Below are 15,580 nucleotides of genomic sequence, written 5' to 3' on the forward strand. Positions count from 1 at the left end.
GTTGCCTGCCATTATTTCTACACATTATCTTAACTGGTGTTCCTGGCATAGCTGAGATGGTTGTTAGCGGAACAAGCTTATAATGGGTGGCTCAAACTGTGAACCCAAGTGCTTTGGTGCTAAACACATGCAGGTCATGGATCTGTTACAGAGAGTCAAGTGTGCAGTGTGCAGTGTTTTTGGTTTATAGTCAGATTTCTGTACAAACGTTGGGAGTGAAAACTGCAGAGAGCTATAGAGCTCTTCATCATCACAATTAAGCTTTTAGGAATTTTCTATGACTTGCATAACAACATAAAGTGTGTCGCTTCTATTATTGATGTAGATATTTGACTGCCTAATCATCCCATCAGTCAGCTGTCAGAGTTCAGGTTTGTAAGGTGGAAATGAAACAGCCCTGGACTCAGTCTTAAGACCCGAACGGATCTTGTTCAGTTTCCTTTGGTTTTGCTCTTGAATCAAAACATTTTTCTGAATTGCTGTTTTTCCTGGAAGGAAACACTGTAAAACATGAGCTTGTTATGTTTGTCAGATTTCAGCAACAATAGATGACTCATTCTCTCACCAGGTCCTACTTGTGTCCAGCCTGCTAATTTGTGCTGCTCTTGGTAGATCATGCCGACATCATTATTGAAATGAACCGGCTGTGCCTGTTCGCATAGCTTTACACTCTCGTTGGTGCGTTGTTCAGTTGCAGGTTGTCGATCAGTTGCCCTGCTTTGTAAATCTGACCCAGAAGCTAGTTTTCGTAAAGAGCACGTGTATCTGGCTCCTGGACACACCTTTTCCCTCTGTTCTGTCTTCTCATCCAATCAGGCTTCAGAAGGAGGGGTCTGATGATAGCACGCCTTCATCTGAGCGTCTCGGCGTGCACGTGAAGGGTGAGGAGGAGTGTGGAAGCGTGCATATCAAAGGGGAGAGCACCGAGAGTGAGCTGGAAGAAGAGGAAGAGGATGAAGATATCATTCAGTTGAGGGAGGGCGACGAAGAGGAGAGAGGGAGTTACAGTCAGGTTTGTGTGTGAATACAGTGCAGCTTTGCATCATTGATAATCAGCTTGGTTCATGTAAATGGGTGTGGTCAGTTAGTGAGCTTGGGCTCATCTGATAATGACAAGGTGTCCAACAGGAGCTCCTTCAAAGCCCACGGTCTGTCTTAAAACTCAGGACTTGTTGGTTCCACAGCGTCATCCCACAGAGGGATGAGTCACACAAATGCATCACTGACCGCCTTCCTGTTGTTTTGTATCTCGCTGCGTTTGCTCTGTTACAGCGGTTGCTTTGCGTTAGTGATCTGACTCATCCCAGCTAATGGTCGGCCTCTTACTTCAGTCTAAAGCTGAGGTGGCTTCAGGTGTTTTTCACCCACGCGCAACTGTTTTCACACATAGCAATTCTGAGCTGCAGTACATTTACGTATCACTTCAGAGTATTCCTTTTGGGCTGAGCTCATTGCATAACGTGTCTTATCTGCTTTCAGGAAAAAGAACACACATTGAATTTTCCAAAATTTGCCAAACGCATATTTTTCTCGTCTTAGACGAGGCTAAGCGTTCTTGAAGAGCCAACTTATACAATGTGATGCTCAGACCACTTGGCAGTGTGCAGGGTGGTGACGTCTAACTGTGTGAGCACAACACTGTTCAAGGACTCTGACTGAACGTAAGGATCACTTTGCTCAAAGTGGATCAGTGATGCTAACTACATGAATTCTTTCCTATTTAGTCTGCCATCTGGTATTCTAAATATGTCGTTCCACAATCAGACTCTGATGCCAACATTTGGTATCAACAGTTGAATTGGCCAAAAACAGAAGGATGAGCTGAGCAACACCAAAAGACCACGGAGACTACACATGGCAGATAAAGGTGATAATCACAGTTGAGTTGTTTCCCTGGTAAACAAAAGCCCTACATAACATTGAGTAAAGTTGAGAACATTTAAATCTACAGTTAGTGAATGTAAGTAGAGTTTAACCTCAAAGTGAGTGGCTGCAGTGACGAGCACAAACAGCCAGATTAGAACAGCCTTACAAATGTGAAACATGATAAGAGCATGAACAGGGACAAGAAAGCATCATTATTCATACACCTGATCGCCTCTCCAACATAGTAGAGACGGCATTAAGGACGTACCTGTCATATCTAAGAAGTAAAGCCTCAACAGAAATACTTTAAGCCTGCCTTTTATCAAATGGCCAACAGAGGGCGACTTCACCAGCTCTGAAGAAGTGCCGACGTTTTTTTTGTAAACACTTCTGCGATGAGCTTATGGTCACAATCATTCAGTTCAGGTCACCACTCTTCTTTATTGATTATGTGACTGCAGGTGCAAACTGTACTTTCAATCAGTTGCTGCAAAACTGATAAGATAGTGCTTCACAGTTCAGCCTTGCAATGGTCCAACAGAAGCACCTCTTAAAGCAAAACATGGAGAGGTCTTCAGTGGTTACCAGCTTACCTGAGCACACAACACTGAAGCCACAGAAGGAGAACTCTCAGTTTTTGGTTTGGCTTCCGAATGTTTAAAGGTTTCTGATATACTCAGTTATGGTACACTGCTCTTGTTACTGTGGAGGGAGTGTGTATAAAAATAGCTGTAATTCCTAAATGCTTAATGCAAGATTTGTGGTCAGCCTCTTGAATTAAAGCTGAAGTTTCCACTTCAATCGCATCTTGATTGCTTCATTTCATTGATTTAGTACGGAGGCAACATTTCTGTAGGAAAATACTTCTGGACCCGACCGTAAAGGTCCGTGTGTGACGTGCGTGCTAGCGGTCATTGAGTTTAAGTGCATTTAACCTGCACATTTCACTGTGTTTTTCAGTCATCTTTCTCTCTCCAGCCCCATGACACCTCTGACCCGTGTTCACTGTGGGTGGTACTTACTGAGAGGAGGGTTAAAGTGGATGCTGTGATTGTGGAGAAACAGCTTTATTTATTTATTTTTGCACCGGTACTTGATGAGTCATCAGAAGAAGAAGAAATCAGATGCTTAACCAAAACAAAACAAGATGGCATTTGAATATGAACAACTTCACTGCTTTTATGCAGCGTATACAGTAATATGCAAAATCAGAGGGAGGATGCTTCCTGGGAGACTACATGATGAGATCAGGGCTCTGCAGGGGTTCACGTCCTCTGCTGCAGGACCTGTTGTTGCTCAGTACTGCAAGTATCAGGTTGGATGTTTGGGGCACGTTGTTGAACAGTGGAGGAAAGACAAAAGCCTTTAAAGCTGACCCAGCCTCAAGATAATGATGCACAGACACACACACACACACACACACACTTGTTGATGCCGCAGTGACATCACCAGCTGATGACTCAACCACTGGACTCACCGCTGTGTGTGTATGTGTGTCCTGTATGTCTGTATATCTTCGAGTGTGTGTCTTTTAGTGTCCACCCACGCGTGATGAGTCACCCAGATCGCAGCAGGGAGCACAGCAACACTCCCTATATATAGACACCACAGAGTGTGTGTGTGTGTGTGTGTGTGAGGGGAGTGGTTACACAAACCTGAAATCTCACACACATACCATGAGGGGGTGGTGATCAGTTAGATTTCAGGACAGTCAGTCCAAATGTCATGAAAACGGAACACAATTTTTGTGAATGATACAATATTTTGAATAGTGATTTCAGTGTGTGTGTGTGTGTGTGTGTGTGTGTGTGTGTGTGTGTGTGTGTGTGTGTGTGCAGAGACAGAGAGACAGGACTGGTTTTAAGTGTGCTCTCCTCTTAAACACACACATCCTCCATCGCTGCAGTGAATGAGCTGATCTCTGATTCATCCTCCTGCAGCGAATCATTACTTTCTATCTCTTCTCTCCCTCCATCCCTGTCCCATCAGGCCTTGCAGCAGCTGGGTGTGTTCCAGTCCTCGTTGCCCCACAGACCCCTGGGTAGAGCGCAGTCCTCTCCTGCAGCTGCCGTTAATCCCATCAAACACCTCTTCACTACCGGTCAGTTTTCTGTGTTTGCGCTTCTTATGTGGTTGTGCGTGCGCACATCTGGTTTCCCATTGGTTAACAATGTGATGGTGTCAAGTCTGCCTACTGGAGGCCTCCATACTTGTTGCCTAGCAACAGGGAGCTGACTCTCTCGGTTGACGGTTCAGATGAACAGCGCATGAGCCCATCACTCGTACCTTGTTTTATATTTGATTATTTTCCAGTAAGAGCTCTTCCTGTTTTGATGTTGCATTGATGTGCTGGGACGAGAACGTGCAGGTCAGGTCAGGGTGTTCTTTACTGTATGCTCTGAATCCACAGGACAACAGCTCCATATGAGACTTCCTTGCATGAGTACTGTAAACTAAACTGTTACACAGAGGAGTCTGAGCACTTCACGTTTTAATCGCCTCACCTAGATTTACTTCAGCTCACACTGTGCAGCTGGCACACTTATAAAGTTTATTCAGACCGTAAGCTGCGTTCTTGGCATTTTCAAAGCCAGAGAGAGGGAGCGTCACAGTAATGACCTGTTCTGCTCCAAGTTTGAATTCTTGGATTTGAATCATAGTTCATAAGTAATCCTTATTCATCTCACACTGCGTCTGTTATTAAACAGATTTATTCTGGTATTAAATTAGCTTTTAAGTCTTTGGTACCAAATAAAGACTCAAACCATGAGTTTTGTGCTCTTGTTTTCCTAGTCCAGTTCTTTTATGTAGAAAAGGGTTCACTTTAACATGAGCTTAGCCTGAGATGGGGTCTGACCAGGATGAAACGAGGGCAGATCTGACAGATGTGGCCTTGTAAAAATGCAAGCTTGAAAACAGAGGCTCCAGAGAGCATGCTCATGTTAATCCTGATAATGAAAGCTGGTGATTAAGATAAGATAAGATAAGATAAGATAAGATAAGATAACCTTTATTAGTCCCACACGTGGGAAATTTGTTTTGTCACAGCAGGAAGTGGACAGTGCAAAAGTTATGAGGCAAAAATTAGAATACAATAAGAATAAATACAGTACACAACTGTACAGAATAGAATAAAATAATATACTATATACAGTAGAATAAAATAGAATAAAAATATACAATAAGATAAAAATAGAATACGAATGCTATATACAACTGAGTAAAAATACAACGATGGCAGAAAGGATTATTGCACTTAGTATTATTGCATATGTATGGATGTGTGTGTTTGTTCAGTTAAAGTCTTTGTTGTGGAGTCTGACAGCAGTGGGGAGGAAAGACCTGCGAAATCTCTCCGTCCCACACCGTGGGTGCCGCAGTCTCCCACTGAAGGAGCTGCTCAGTGCTGTCACAGTCTGCTGCATGGGGTGGGAGACGTTGTCCATCAGGGATGACAGCTTAGCCGCCGTTCTCCTGTCACTCACCACCTCCACTGGGTCCAGAGGGCATCCTAGAACAGAGCTGGCCCTTCGGATCACCCTGTTCAGTCTCTTCCTGTCCCCAGCAGAGATGCTGCCGCCCCAGCAGACCACGCCATAAAAGATAGCAGAAGCCACCACAGAGTCATAGAAGGTCTTCAGGAGTGGGCCCTCCACTCCAAACGACCTGAGTCTCCGCAGCAGGTACAGCCTGCTCTGCCCTTTCCTGTAGAGGGCGTCTGAGTTATGAGTCCAGTCCAGTCTATTGTTCAGATGAACACCAAGGTACCTGTAGCTGTCCACAGCCTCAATGTCCATACCCTGGATGTTCAGTGGTTGCAGTGGAGAATGCTTGTGCCTGCGGAAGTCTACCACCAGTTCCTTGGTTTTACTGGCGTTGATCTGGAGGTAGTTCAGCTGGCACCAGTCCACAAAGTCTTGGGTCAGTCCTCTGTACTCCTTGTCGTCCCCATCAGTGATGAGGCCGACTATTGCAGAGTCATCAGAGAACTTCTGCAGGAAGCACTGGGTGGAATTGTGGGAGAAGTCTGCAGTGTAGATGGTGAAGAGGAACGGCGCCAGAACCGTTCCCTGTGGGGCCCCCGTACTGCAGACGACCCTGTCCGACACACAGCCCTGAGTCCTCACATACTGTGGTCGGTCGGTGAGGTAGTCCAGGATCCAGGTAGTGAGGTGATGGTCCACTCCAGAGTTCTCCAGCTTGTCCTTTAGAACCGAGGGAAGAATAGTGTTGAAGGCACTGGAGAAATCAAAGAACATGATTCTCACAGTGCTTCCAGCGGTCTCCAGGTGAGCGAGGGAACGATGTAGGAGGTGAATGACGGCATCATCCGCTCCAATGCCAGGCTGGTAGGCAAACTGAAGTGGGTCCAGTGATGAGCTTATTAGGCGCCGAAGCTGAGCCAGGACCAACCGCTCCAGGGTCTTCATCAGGTGGGATGTCAGAGCCACCGGCCTGTAGCTGTTGAGGTCCTTGGGGCGTGAAGTCTTTGGCACTGGTACAACACAGGAGGTTTTCCAGAGCTGTGGGACTCTTCCCAACCTCAGGCTCAGGTTGAAGAGGTGCTCCATCACCCCACACAGTTGGTCCGCGCAGGACCTGACGACCCTCGAGCTGATGCCATCTGGACCCGCTGCCTTCTTGCCATTAATCCTCCTCAGTTCCCTCCTAACCTGGGTGGTTGAGAGAGACAGGCTGGAGCCTTGTGTTGAGTGTGTATTGGATGCTGTTGTTGGGGGTGGGGGGGAGTGAGCAGGGTGAATAGAGGAGGTGTGAAGTGTCAGAGGTGGAACAGCAGCAGTGGGGGTGGGTGAGTCTGCAGCCGATGTTGTAGACTGTCTCATGGTTGAATCAAATCTGTTGAAGAAATGATTCAGTTCATTTGCCCACCTCACATCCCTCCCAGGCAGAGAGTTCTGCTGTTTGTGGCCCGAGATGGTTCTGAGGTGACCCGTCTCTCTTTGACAGTTATTTCAGAGTAAACGTGTGGCTGTAAATTTTGAAATCTTAAATCTTCATAGATTGTGTTCTTATTGTGCTGCTGTGACTCATTTCATGCTTAAAGTGGATCTTTTGTTTTCCACTCCGTAACAGACCAACCAGTGTTAAATTCCAGTTTACGAATATAAAAACAGACTTTATGCAGCTGCACACAAATACATGTAATTGGTAGTTGCTCCTGACATCTTGTGGTGATCATTGGGTACTACAGCTGCTGTTGACCCGGTGTCCATACCACTGAACTACAGGCTTTTATTTCATTGCAATATCTGTGTGTATCTTTTTCCTCTCCCTCTCCAGGGCTCGTATATGACAGTCTGATGCTGAAACATCAGTGTGTGTGTGGGAACGCTCACATCCACCCAGAGCATGCTGGGAGAGTTCAGAGCATCTGGTCCAGACTGCAGGAGACAGGCCTGCTGGGCCGCTGTGAGGTACACACACATTCTTAAGTTTCAGATAAGGCCTTCACACTGACAGCAGAGCCTGCAATGATTTGTTCAATTCAGTTTATTGATTTATACACTGTGTAAAAGCAAGTACAGCACATCTGTCATTTCTTGCAAAGTTGATTTTGTTGTATGCAAACATTACTCTCTGTCTGTGTGTGAGCAGAGGATTCGTGGGCGTAAAGCATCTCTGGATGAGATCCAGTCCGTCCATTCAGAGTTCCACACCCTGCTGTATGGAACCAGTCCGCTCAATCGGCACAAACTGGACCACAAGAAGCTGCTCGGTACCCGTCTGTCTGTCTGACTGTCTGTCTACACTTTCTATACACTGAAGCTTGACTAAAGTAAATCTGTAAATTATAAATTACAGAGTAAATTATAGAGAAAAATGCAGCCCTGGCTTAACTTTTGCTGTACGAGTTAGCATGAGTTTTATCGCTTCTTTAAATGTTCCTGTTTAATTTTTAGAAATAAAGCAATACATCAATCAGACACCCAGATCAATTATCCTCACAGTAACTCCACAGAGGAAAATAAGACAGGAATGTCACAGCATCCTTACTGTAAATAAGCTCAGGACCCAGCAGTGTGTCCACTGTAACTGAATACTTTACCCAGGAAACATCATTTGTAATTACATAAAGGTTGATAACATTGAGATGTCGTGATGACTGAGTGTGTGTTCTGACAACCCAGTTATGGTCCTTCCATCCTGTGTTTGGCTGTTGCCTGTGTGGGTGTCGTACCCACTTTACTGTTTGCCTGTTATTATTATTTCCACTTGTGATAAATGTATCGAGCACTTCCTGTGCCGTAACCTCAACTCTGGCTGATTTTCGTTCCAGGTCCGATTAGCCAGAAGATGTACGCTGTTCTTCCCTGTGGAGGAATAGGGGTGAGATTCTCTCTTTCTAGCTGGTCTGCCTGTGTTAGTGTTAGCCCTGGTCTGAACTGTGTGCTGCCCCCTGCAGGTGGACAGCGACACAGTGTGGAATGAGATGCACTCATCGGCTGCAGTGCGCATGGCGGTGGGCTCGGTCATCGAGCTGGCCTTCAGAGTGGCTGCAGGGGAGTTAAAAGTAAGGCTTTCACCGAGGCAACCACAAACCATGAGTGTGAGCTCATGCTGCGTGCGCGTCCCCCTCACTCTGTGCTTGTTTCTCTAGAATGGCTTCGCAGTTGTTCGTCCTCCAGGGCACCATGCTGAGGAGTCCACGGCTATGTCAGTACACCTGTCACAGAATTCTGACTACATTTCTCTCACTACATCTCCAGCTTGACTAATATGTTTTTTTAATGTGTTTGCACAGGGGCTTTTGTTTCTTCAATTCAGTCGCCATTACTGCCAAGCTGCTGCAGCAGAAACTTGGAGTGGGCAAGATCCTCATTGTGGACTGGGTGAGAGGGCAGACACACACACACAGTCATGTTTTCATATTTTTGTGGGGACATCTAATTGACATAATGCTGTCAGCCTAAACCTAAACCTAACTGTAACCCTGACACTAAAATCACATCTCAAAAATGCCTTAAGCCCGTTCAGTTATCTTAGTGAGGACCTTCATTGACATAATGGTTTCCCTAGCCCCTTACCCTAACCCAGGGGTGTCAAAATCAAATACACAGTGGGCCAAAATTCAAAACTGGATCAAAGTCGCGGGCTAACATTAATATTCATTGAAAAAAATCTTCCTCCAAATATAGCAAGGAATCTTTTCTTATGGACTCAAACAAGTTTTGCTGAAAATCTGAATATGGAACAAGCAAAACTTAATACTGAACAATATATATAACTATATAAACGTATGTATAACTTAAAATTGCACACATGCAAAATCAAAATTCCAATTAAATAACACATCAGTGGAATTCATTTCTTAAATAAAAATGTATTTGCAGCCTTCTGAATTAAATTTGATCATTTTATCATTTATCAGATTTTCATCATATTCTCCCACCTGTCCAGAAAGCTCCTGTTTTCTGCCTTTCTTTTTGCCATTTTGGGATAGATAGCATGGCAGTATTTGCATGGTTGCTATGGCTATGGTCAACAGAGGAGAGGGTGCTAATGGGTCCTGTCATGACTGACGCGCCGAAACACCAACAGAGCATTCTGGGAATTGTAGTATTAGCAGTACATGCACTGTATAATACTGGCAGGCCAGCTCTGATAGTAATTTTGTATGGTTTCGCGGGCCAAATGTAATTAGGCTGCGGGCCAGAGTTTGACACCTATGCCCTAACCATTAAAAATGAATGCCTAACCCTAATACCTAACCATAACCTAATTGTAACCCTGACACTAAAACCACATTTCGAGCCTCAAAAAGGCTTCAAACGTGTGAGGACCAGTGTGTGTGTGTCCTCACAAGTGACTGTTGGTTTTCACAAGTATAGTAGAATGCAGATTTCGGTCCTCACAAAGATAGCTAGACAGGAACACACAGTTTCTCTATGACTATAGAAAACATTATATTTACATACATTTTTTAGGCATTTCATATTTAATAGAAAGTGTAATAATAACTTCATTTTTACTCCAAACTTCCCCCCCTGAACAGATGAATGCTTCTTCAGTTTGGGTGAAACAGATTCATGTTAATACATTCATCTATCAATGTACTGAAAGATGAATGTATTAATGATGCAGCTGGAAGCAGGATTTAGGCTTACTGGGGTAAGATCAGGGTTAAATGTGACTGTTCATTATTGCAGGTGAAGTGACGTGATTGGACAAAGATAATTTGAGTAAATACAAAATGCACTATTTGAATAATGATTTCATGTGTTAAAGGATAAAGAAAAGCTATCCAAACCTACCTTTTGTGTATGTAGCCTAGTGGACTCATTGTATCTTTGTTAAATTATGAATTATTTGTGATTCACCACATTTTATTAGGATATCACAGTTCAGTTTTGCTAGCCACACCCAGACCTGATTCCTAGCAGACCTGCCGAATCAAGACATCAGTTATAGCGTCAGTACACCCTCTACATCGGTCCTTTCACTCACACAATGTTATCACACAGTCATTTCTATTTATCCCGCTTTAACTCTCAGAAAGCTGCTGAAGTATTCTCCATCTATCTGTCTGGAAATGGTTATAAAACCGTTTCTAACGCTTTAAGACTCCAGTGAAAAACAGTTAGAGCAAAAGGAAAACAAAGCCATGTCTCACATTTACCAGAACAGCATCTTGACGATCCCTGAGAGTTTTGGGAAAACATTTTTTTAAAAGGTTTTAAAAAGTTAAACTAAAAGGGAAATGAATCTGAGTGAAAGGCTAACCCGTCCCTGTGTGTCCACTGCGTCTGTACCATACGTTCCCTCTAACCTTCTCTCTGACGCTGCTGTGATATGTCACTGCAGGACATTCACCATGGCAACGGCACTCAGCAGGCCTTCTATAGTGACCCCAACGTCCTCTACATTTCCCTCCATCGCTACGACGACGGAAACTTCTTTCCTGGCAGCGGCGCTCCAGAGGAGGTAATCACACAATCCCACCGGTCATTCTGTGGGTGTGAGGATTCGACAAACCAAAAGTTTCAACCTTGGCTGACCAAACTGGCCAAAAAGATCTCCACTTGCATAATGTAGTGCACAGGAACGAACAAGAGGCAAATCAACGAGAAGCGGTGGCTATTTGAGTTTAAATGGCAAATATGGTCACAGGAGAGAAAAGACCTGATTGCAGGATGCAGGAGGCCAATGACTGAGAAAGCAACAAGAATACAGAGAGAGATTAACTGATGGTGAACAGGCAGGCAGACAGCTGGAGGCTCAAAGACACAAAGTGAAACTGACAGAAATGCAAAGACAGCAGAGTTTACAAACAGAATGGCTAAAGACACGTGATGATGATTGTTGCTCTGTCCCTGTTTGTCCTGCTGTCTGCAGGTGGGATCAGGTGCAGGTGTTGGTTTTAATGTGAACATAGCGTGGACCGGGGGAGTAGATCCCCCAATGGGTGATGTGGAGTACCTCACTGCTTTCAGGTAAAACTTTTCAACGTGGAGATTTCATCGTTTCGTGATGTTTGTACTGCCATGTATGCATTTGAATGGTGTTAATTCAGGTTTGCAACATAAGTGGAATCAAATTCTGTTGTTGTTGTGTGTGTGTGTGTGTGTGTGTGTGTGTGTGTGTGTGTGTGTGTGTGTGTGTAGGACTGTGGTGATGCCCATCGCTCAACAGTTCAGTCCAGATGTGGTCCTGGTGTCAGCAGGCTTCGATGCAGTGGAGGGTCATCAGTCTCCTCTGGGAGGCTACAATGTCTCTGCCAAATGTGAGTACAGCCTTTAGTTTGTTTTAATTTGGGGTTTTTGCTCAACTTCTTTTTTCTTTTTTGACCACAACTGTTTTTCAACAGTAAGACAACAAACGAATAGAAACATGCTGTCTCTGTACAGAGCCGTCTTCTGAGGAGTCTATGTGACTATGGTTCACATGCAGTGTTTCTCACGTGTGACGGTTGTGTGTTGGCAGGTTTTGGTCAGCTAACGCAGCTGCTCATGGGTCTGGCGGGTGGGCGGGTTGTTATGGCGCTGGAGGGCGGTCATGACCTCACCGCTATCTGTGACGCATCGGAGGCCTGCGTCTCTGCGCTTCTGGGAGACCCGGTGAGAGTCAGAGTCTAATATTTATGTCTTAACCTTAGACTTTTACCACCTGGAGGTGTTAGCCACAACAGTATGGAACAACAACACCAGTGTTTACAAGGTTTTGTGATGGTTTGAGGTGACTGAGCGCAAACTGCAATTACTGCTTTGTCCAAATAAATTCACTCAAATGATGGAAAATCTGCTTCGTAGCTTTCTTACTGGGACAAAAGCTATGAAGCCGATTACACTGTGATACACACACAACCACATTCACACCATGTAGTGCATGTCTTTGGACTGTGGGAGGAAGCCAGAGTATCCACTAACTCATAAACTAATAAAGAGATAAAGCATGTTAGCTAGCCTATTCTGTGATTCAGTGATGAGAACATCACTCCTCACTGGTCAGCAGACTTTCTTGAAGTGTTGAGCACTTATTTTTTGGTTTTCCCTTCTCTCTGTCTCCGTCAGTGCGACTCTGTGTTTCAGTGGCCTCAGGAGCAGCCCTGTCCAAAAGCCTACGCCTCCCTGGAGAGAGTAATAGAGATCCAGAGTAAGAAACGCTCGCTAAACTGCCAGAAACCCATGAGATCGTATCTTCTCAACTTCCTGATTGTATTTCTTTCTCTCACTGTGTCCCTGCAGGTAAACACTGGTCCTGTCTCCAGAGTTTGTCTCAGACCAGTGGACACTCACTACTCGACGGCCCCTTGGGGGCTCAAGGCCAGTCAGAGAAGGATGAGGCGGAAACGGTCAGCGCCATGGCGTCTCTGAGCGTTGATGTTGAGCAGCCAGGCTCTGTTCCTGATAGCACAGAAACCAGCAGGTCAGCAGTGCACAGTGAAAGCTTTATGCTACAGGGCCAGGAGAGCACGCATGTCATCCAAGAACATTAGTGTTGTAATTCACAATGAAATGAAACGAATCATGTTTTCAAACAAATTCTCAGGCTTGTATTTATTCATTTATGTTGTTTTGCTTTGACCTTCTCTCAGGTCCACAGAGGAACCAATGGAAGAGGAGCCCTTTTCGTAGGAGGAGCTTAAACAAGAAGCCCACCAAACTTCCACTTACATCTCCTTCTAGCACCTCTCTTTCTCTTCCTCTTCCTCCATGGAGTGTGCATTGGTAAACACAACACACACACACAGAGCGCAGTCGTGCTGTTGTGGAGGACTCCAACTGGCAAAGGAGAACTTAACGGAGGAGAAACCGTGTCATGCGAAAACATGGATGCACTTCTTTTCTCTACTGTTTCGTCCATGCAAGGAGGAGCAGACGACTTGTTAGCACCTCCGTGGGTCTCAGCAGAGAGGGAGCCCTTGAATATTTGACCACCTGTACACAGCACCACTGAAATGTTCTCTTCCACCCTCCAATCATTCTCGTGACCTTTTTATTCCATCCCTGCTCCTTTGTTTCCACTGAGGGACGATGACTGTGGAAAAACTTGAATCTTAAATGCCGCACACCAAGCGGACGACTGGTCCTCTTGCGTGTGTCGAGCGCAGGGTTGCCCGTTGGAGGAAATAACTGGTTTTAATATTCGCAGGGGAGGAGGAGGAACTAGGTGCCTTTTTTTCTGTCCACAAAAACTAAAACTAAGTCCAGAAAACACAAACCACCACCGCAGCACCTCAGTACAGCAACCAGCTGATCAGGACTGAAGAAGCACACTTTTAAACACACACGCAAACACACACACACACGCTGTTGTTGATCCAGTTGGTCACTTCATTTCTGAGTCCTTGTTTCTTCATCTGGATGCCTTAGTTTGTCCCAGTCTCACTATTTAGCAGCCTGTAGAGAGATGGAGAGAGAGACTCATGAGCTCATGTAAATACATATTCTGCTTCTTGACTATTTTTTAATATCTGGCTATATTCCAAAAGACTGAGTTTTGCTTTTTTTCACATTTTTGAGGGAAGAAACCCCTCTAAAGCCATCCTCACACACTAGAACTCTCCAGTAAAAATCTCAGTTGAATATTAGTAATAAGATTAAAATAATATTCAATCAGACTTTTGTGGAATCTGGTGGAAGCGTCTCAGGATCAGATCAGCTTTAGCAGGATTCATGTAACTAATGAAACTGCAACACCCATCAGTCCTCTCTCTCCCTCGCTCTGTCTTTATCATTTGTGTTGATCTAGTCATGTGACCTAAACCCTGCACCTTCTTCTTTGAAGGAGGGGACTGTGGGATTGTACTTTTGAAACACCGCAGTGACCACCGCAGTGACCACCACGTCCCACGTTATCTTTCTCTCTCTCTCTCTCTCTCTCTCTCTTTTTTAAAAAAAATAATTGTAATATTTCCTGTTTGGTGTAAATAGCGTCTCCTGTCCTGTTGGCCATGGTTACATCACAGCAGGTTTGGTGTGGTCACTTTTCTATATCTGTACATACACATATGTATAAAACCACAAAAGACTTTCTCTTTTTGTATAAAAAAGCAAAAACAATATTCTATATAAATATATATATGTAAACAGTGTTTTATCCAATCAGATTGGATTTCTGAATATATTCTATTTGAAGATTTGAAGTTTGAAAAGGTTTGGCTGTTAGACAGGAAGTAAGCACATGGTCTGATGCGATCAGACCACGACCTGTTTGTTTGTTTGTTTATAGATGCTCAGGATGGCTGAATATTGTTGTGTTGGAGGGGGGGTGGTCAGCAAGCTCTAGTTCTTCTAGCAGGACTAGCGCTGCCCTCCGCAGGCAAACAGCAGCAACTACAGAAAGGTGATATTAAGGTCAAAAGTCATGGCTGAGTAAAATAGGCTGGTCCAGTGATTATGTGTTTTTGTAGTCCAAATGACGCTAGCTCCTCCAGAGACTGTGGTATTCATTCTACATATCACACGATGGTACCAAATCATGAGCCCTGTAATTCTCATACGTTAGGTTTGTATCAGCTCTGATCCAGGAAGCAGTGAAGCAATGATGGTCACTTGATGGATCGTGAAATGAGGTACAGCAGGAGTGTTGAAAACAGCCTCGCTGGATGGATGACAGTCAGACCTCTTAAATGCTGTTAAACTCACTACCATCCATTTTCTAGAGGTCACAGCAACAGTCTAAGCAGACATGCTAAGACGGTCTTCCTCAGCCACGCCCTCCATCTCTTCTGGGGTGATAAATGGGTGTTCCCATTCCAGCGTGCCCTGGTTCTGCCCCACATTTAGTTGGACATGCCCAAAACACCTCACCCAGAAAGCATAATCACCACCTTACCACAGTGGAGGGCTTTGGCTGAGTGATCCCATGGGTTCAGAAGTCATTGTTGCCCCTTGTAGGGTCTGTCAGGGTGAAGTGGTTCTGGGTGAGGACCAGGGGATCAGCCAGAGCCTAGACCATGAGGCTGGACTGGGATATTGGTATTTCATCCCCAGCTGTCCACAGTAAACTTGAATAAACTCACTACAAACTGATTACAATCAAGGTGAAATAAGCAGTAAGTACTGAGAGCGAGGAAAACCTGCTTCCTCAGGTATTATTGGACGTGGTTTGCACCAACTTTAATGGAGAAGACCGTTTTTTGTTGAGGACACATCAGGAAGCTGCATGCATGAGTTAGCAGTAAATGTCCAGGTTGGCACTTGGATTGCCTGAATTGCTGTTAAAGCTACATGATTCTCAGTTTGTGCATGTT

General features: G+C 44.7%; 1 protein-coding gene across 1 annotated transcript in view; it reads left to right on the top strand.

Moving 5' to 3' along the window:
• Positions 1 to 13,724, top strand: part of hdac5 (histone deacetylase 5) — a 42,992-nt gene extending 29,268 nt beyond the window's left edge. The window contains exons 14-28 of the mRNA XM_082530021.1: positions 817 to 1,012; positions 3,856 to 3,967; positions 7,168 to 7,301; positions 7,483 to 7,603; positions 8,165 to 8,214; positions 8,291 to 8,398; positions 8,486 to 8,541; positions 8,630 to 8,717; positions 10,690 to 10,809; positions 11,221 to 11,318; positions 11,490 to 11,608; positions 11,809 to 11,942; positions 12,396 to 12,477; positions 12,570 to 12,750; positions 12,920 to 13,724. Of these exons, the coding sequence (XP_082386147.1) occupies positions 817 to 1,012; positions 3,856 to 3,967; positions 7,168 to 7,301; positions 7,483 to 7,603; positions 8,165 to 8,214; positions 8,291 to 8,398; positions 8,486 to 8,541; positions 8,630 to 8,717; positions 10,690 to 10,809; positions 11,221 to 11,318; positions 11,490 to 11,608; positions 11,809 to 11,942; positions 12,396 to 12,477; positions 12,570 to 12,750; positions 12,920 to 12,959 (1,639 nt within the window). The 3' untranslated portion in view covers positions 12,960 to 13,724. The remainder of the gene's footprint in view (positions 1 to 816; positions 1,013 to 3,855; positions 3,968 to 7,167; positions 7,302 to 7,482; positions 7,604 to 8,164; positions 8,215 to 8,290; positions 8,399 to 8,485; positions 8,542 to 8,629; positions 8,718 to 10,689; positions 10,810 to 11,220; positions 11,319 to 11,489; positions 11,609 to 11,808; positions 11,943 to 12,395; positions 12,478 to 12,569; positions 12,751 to 12,919) is intronic.
• The last annotated feature ends 1,856 nt before the right edge of the window (positions 13,725 to 15,580 follow it).

The sequence above is a fragment of the Aulonocara stuartgranti genome, assembly GCF_965226115.1.
Source record: "Aulonocara stuartgranti genome assembly, chromosome: 4".
NCBI lineage: Eukaryota > Metazoa > Chordata > Actinopteri > Cichliformes > Cichlidae > Aulonocara > Aulonocara stuartgranti.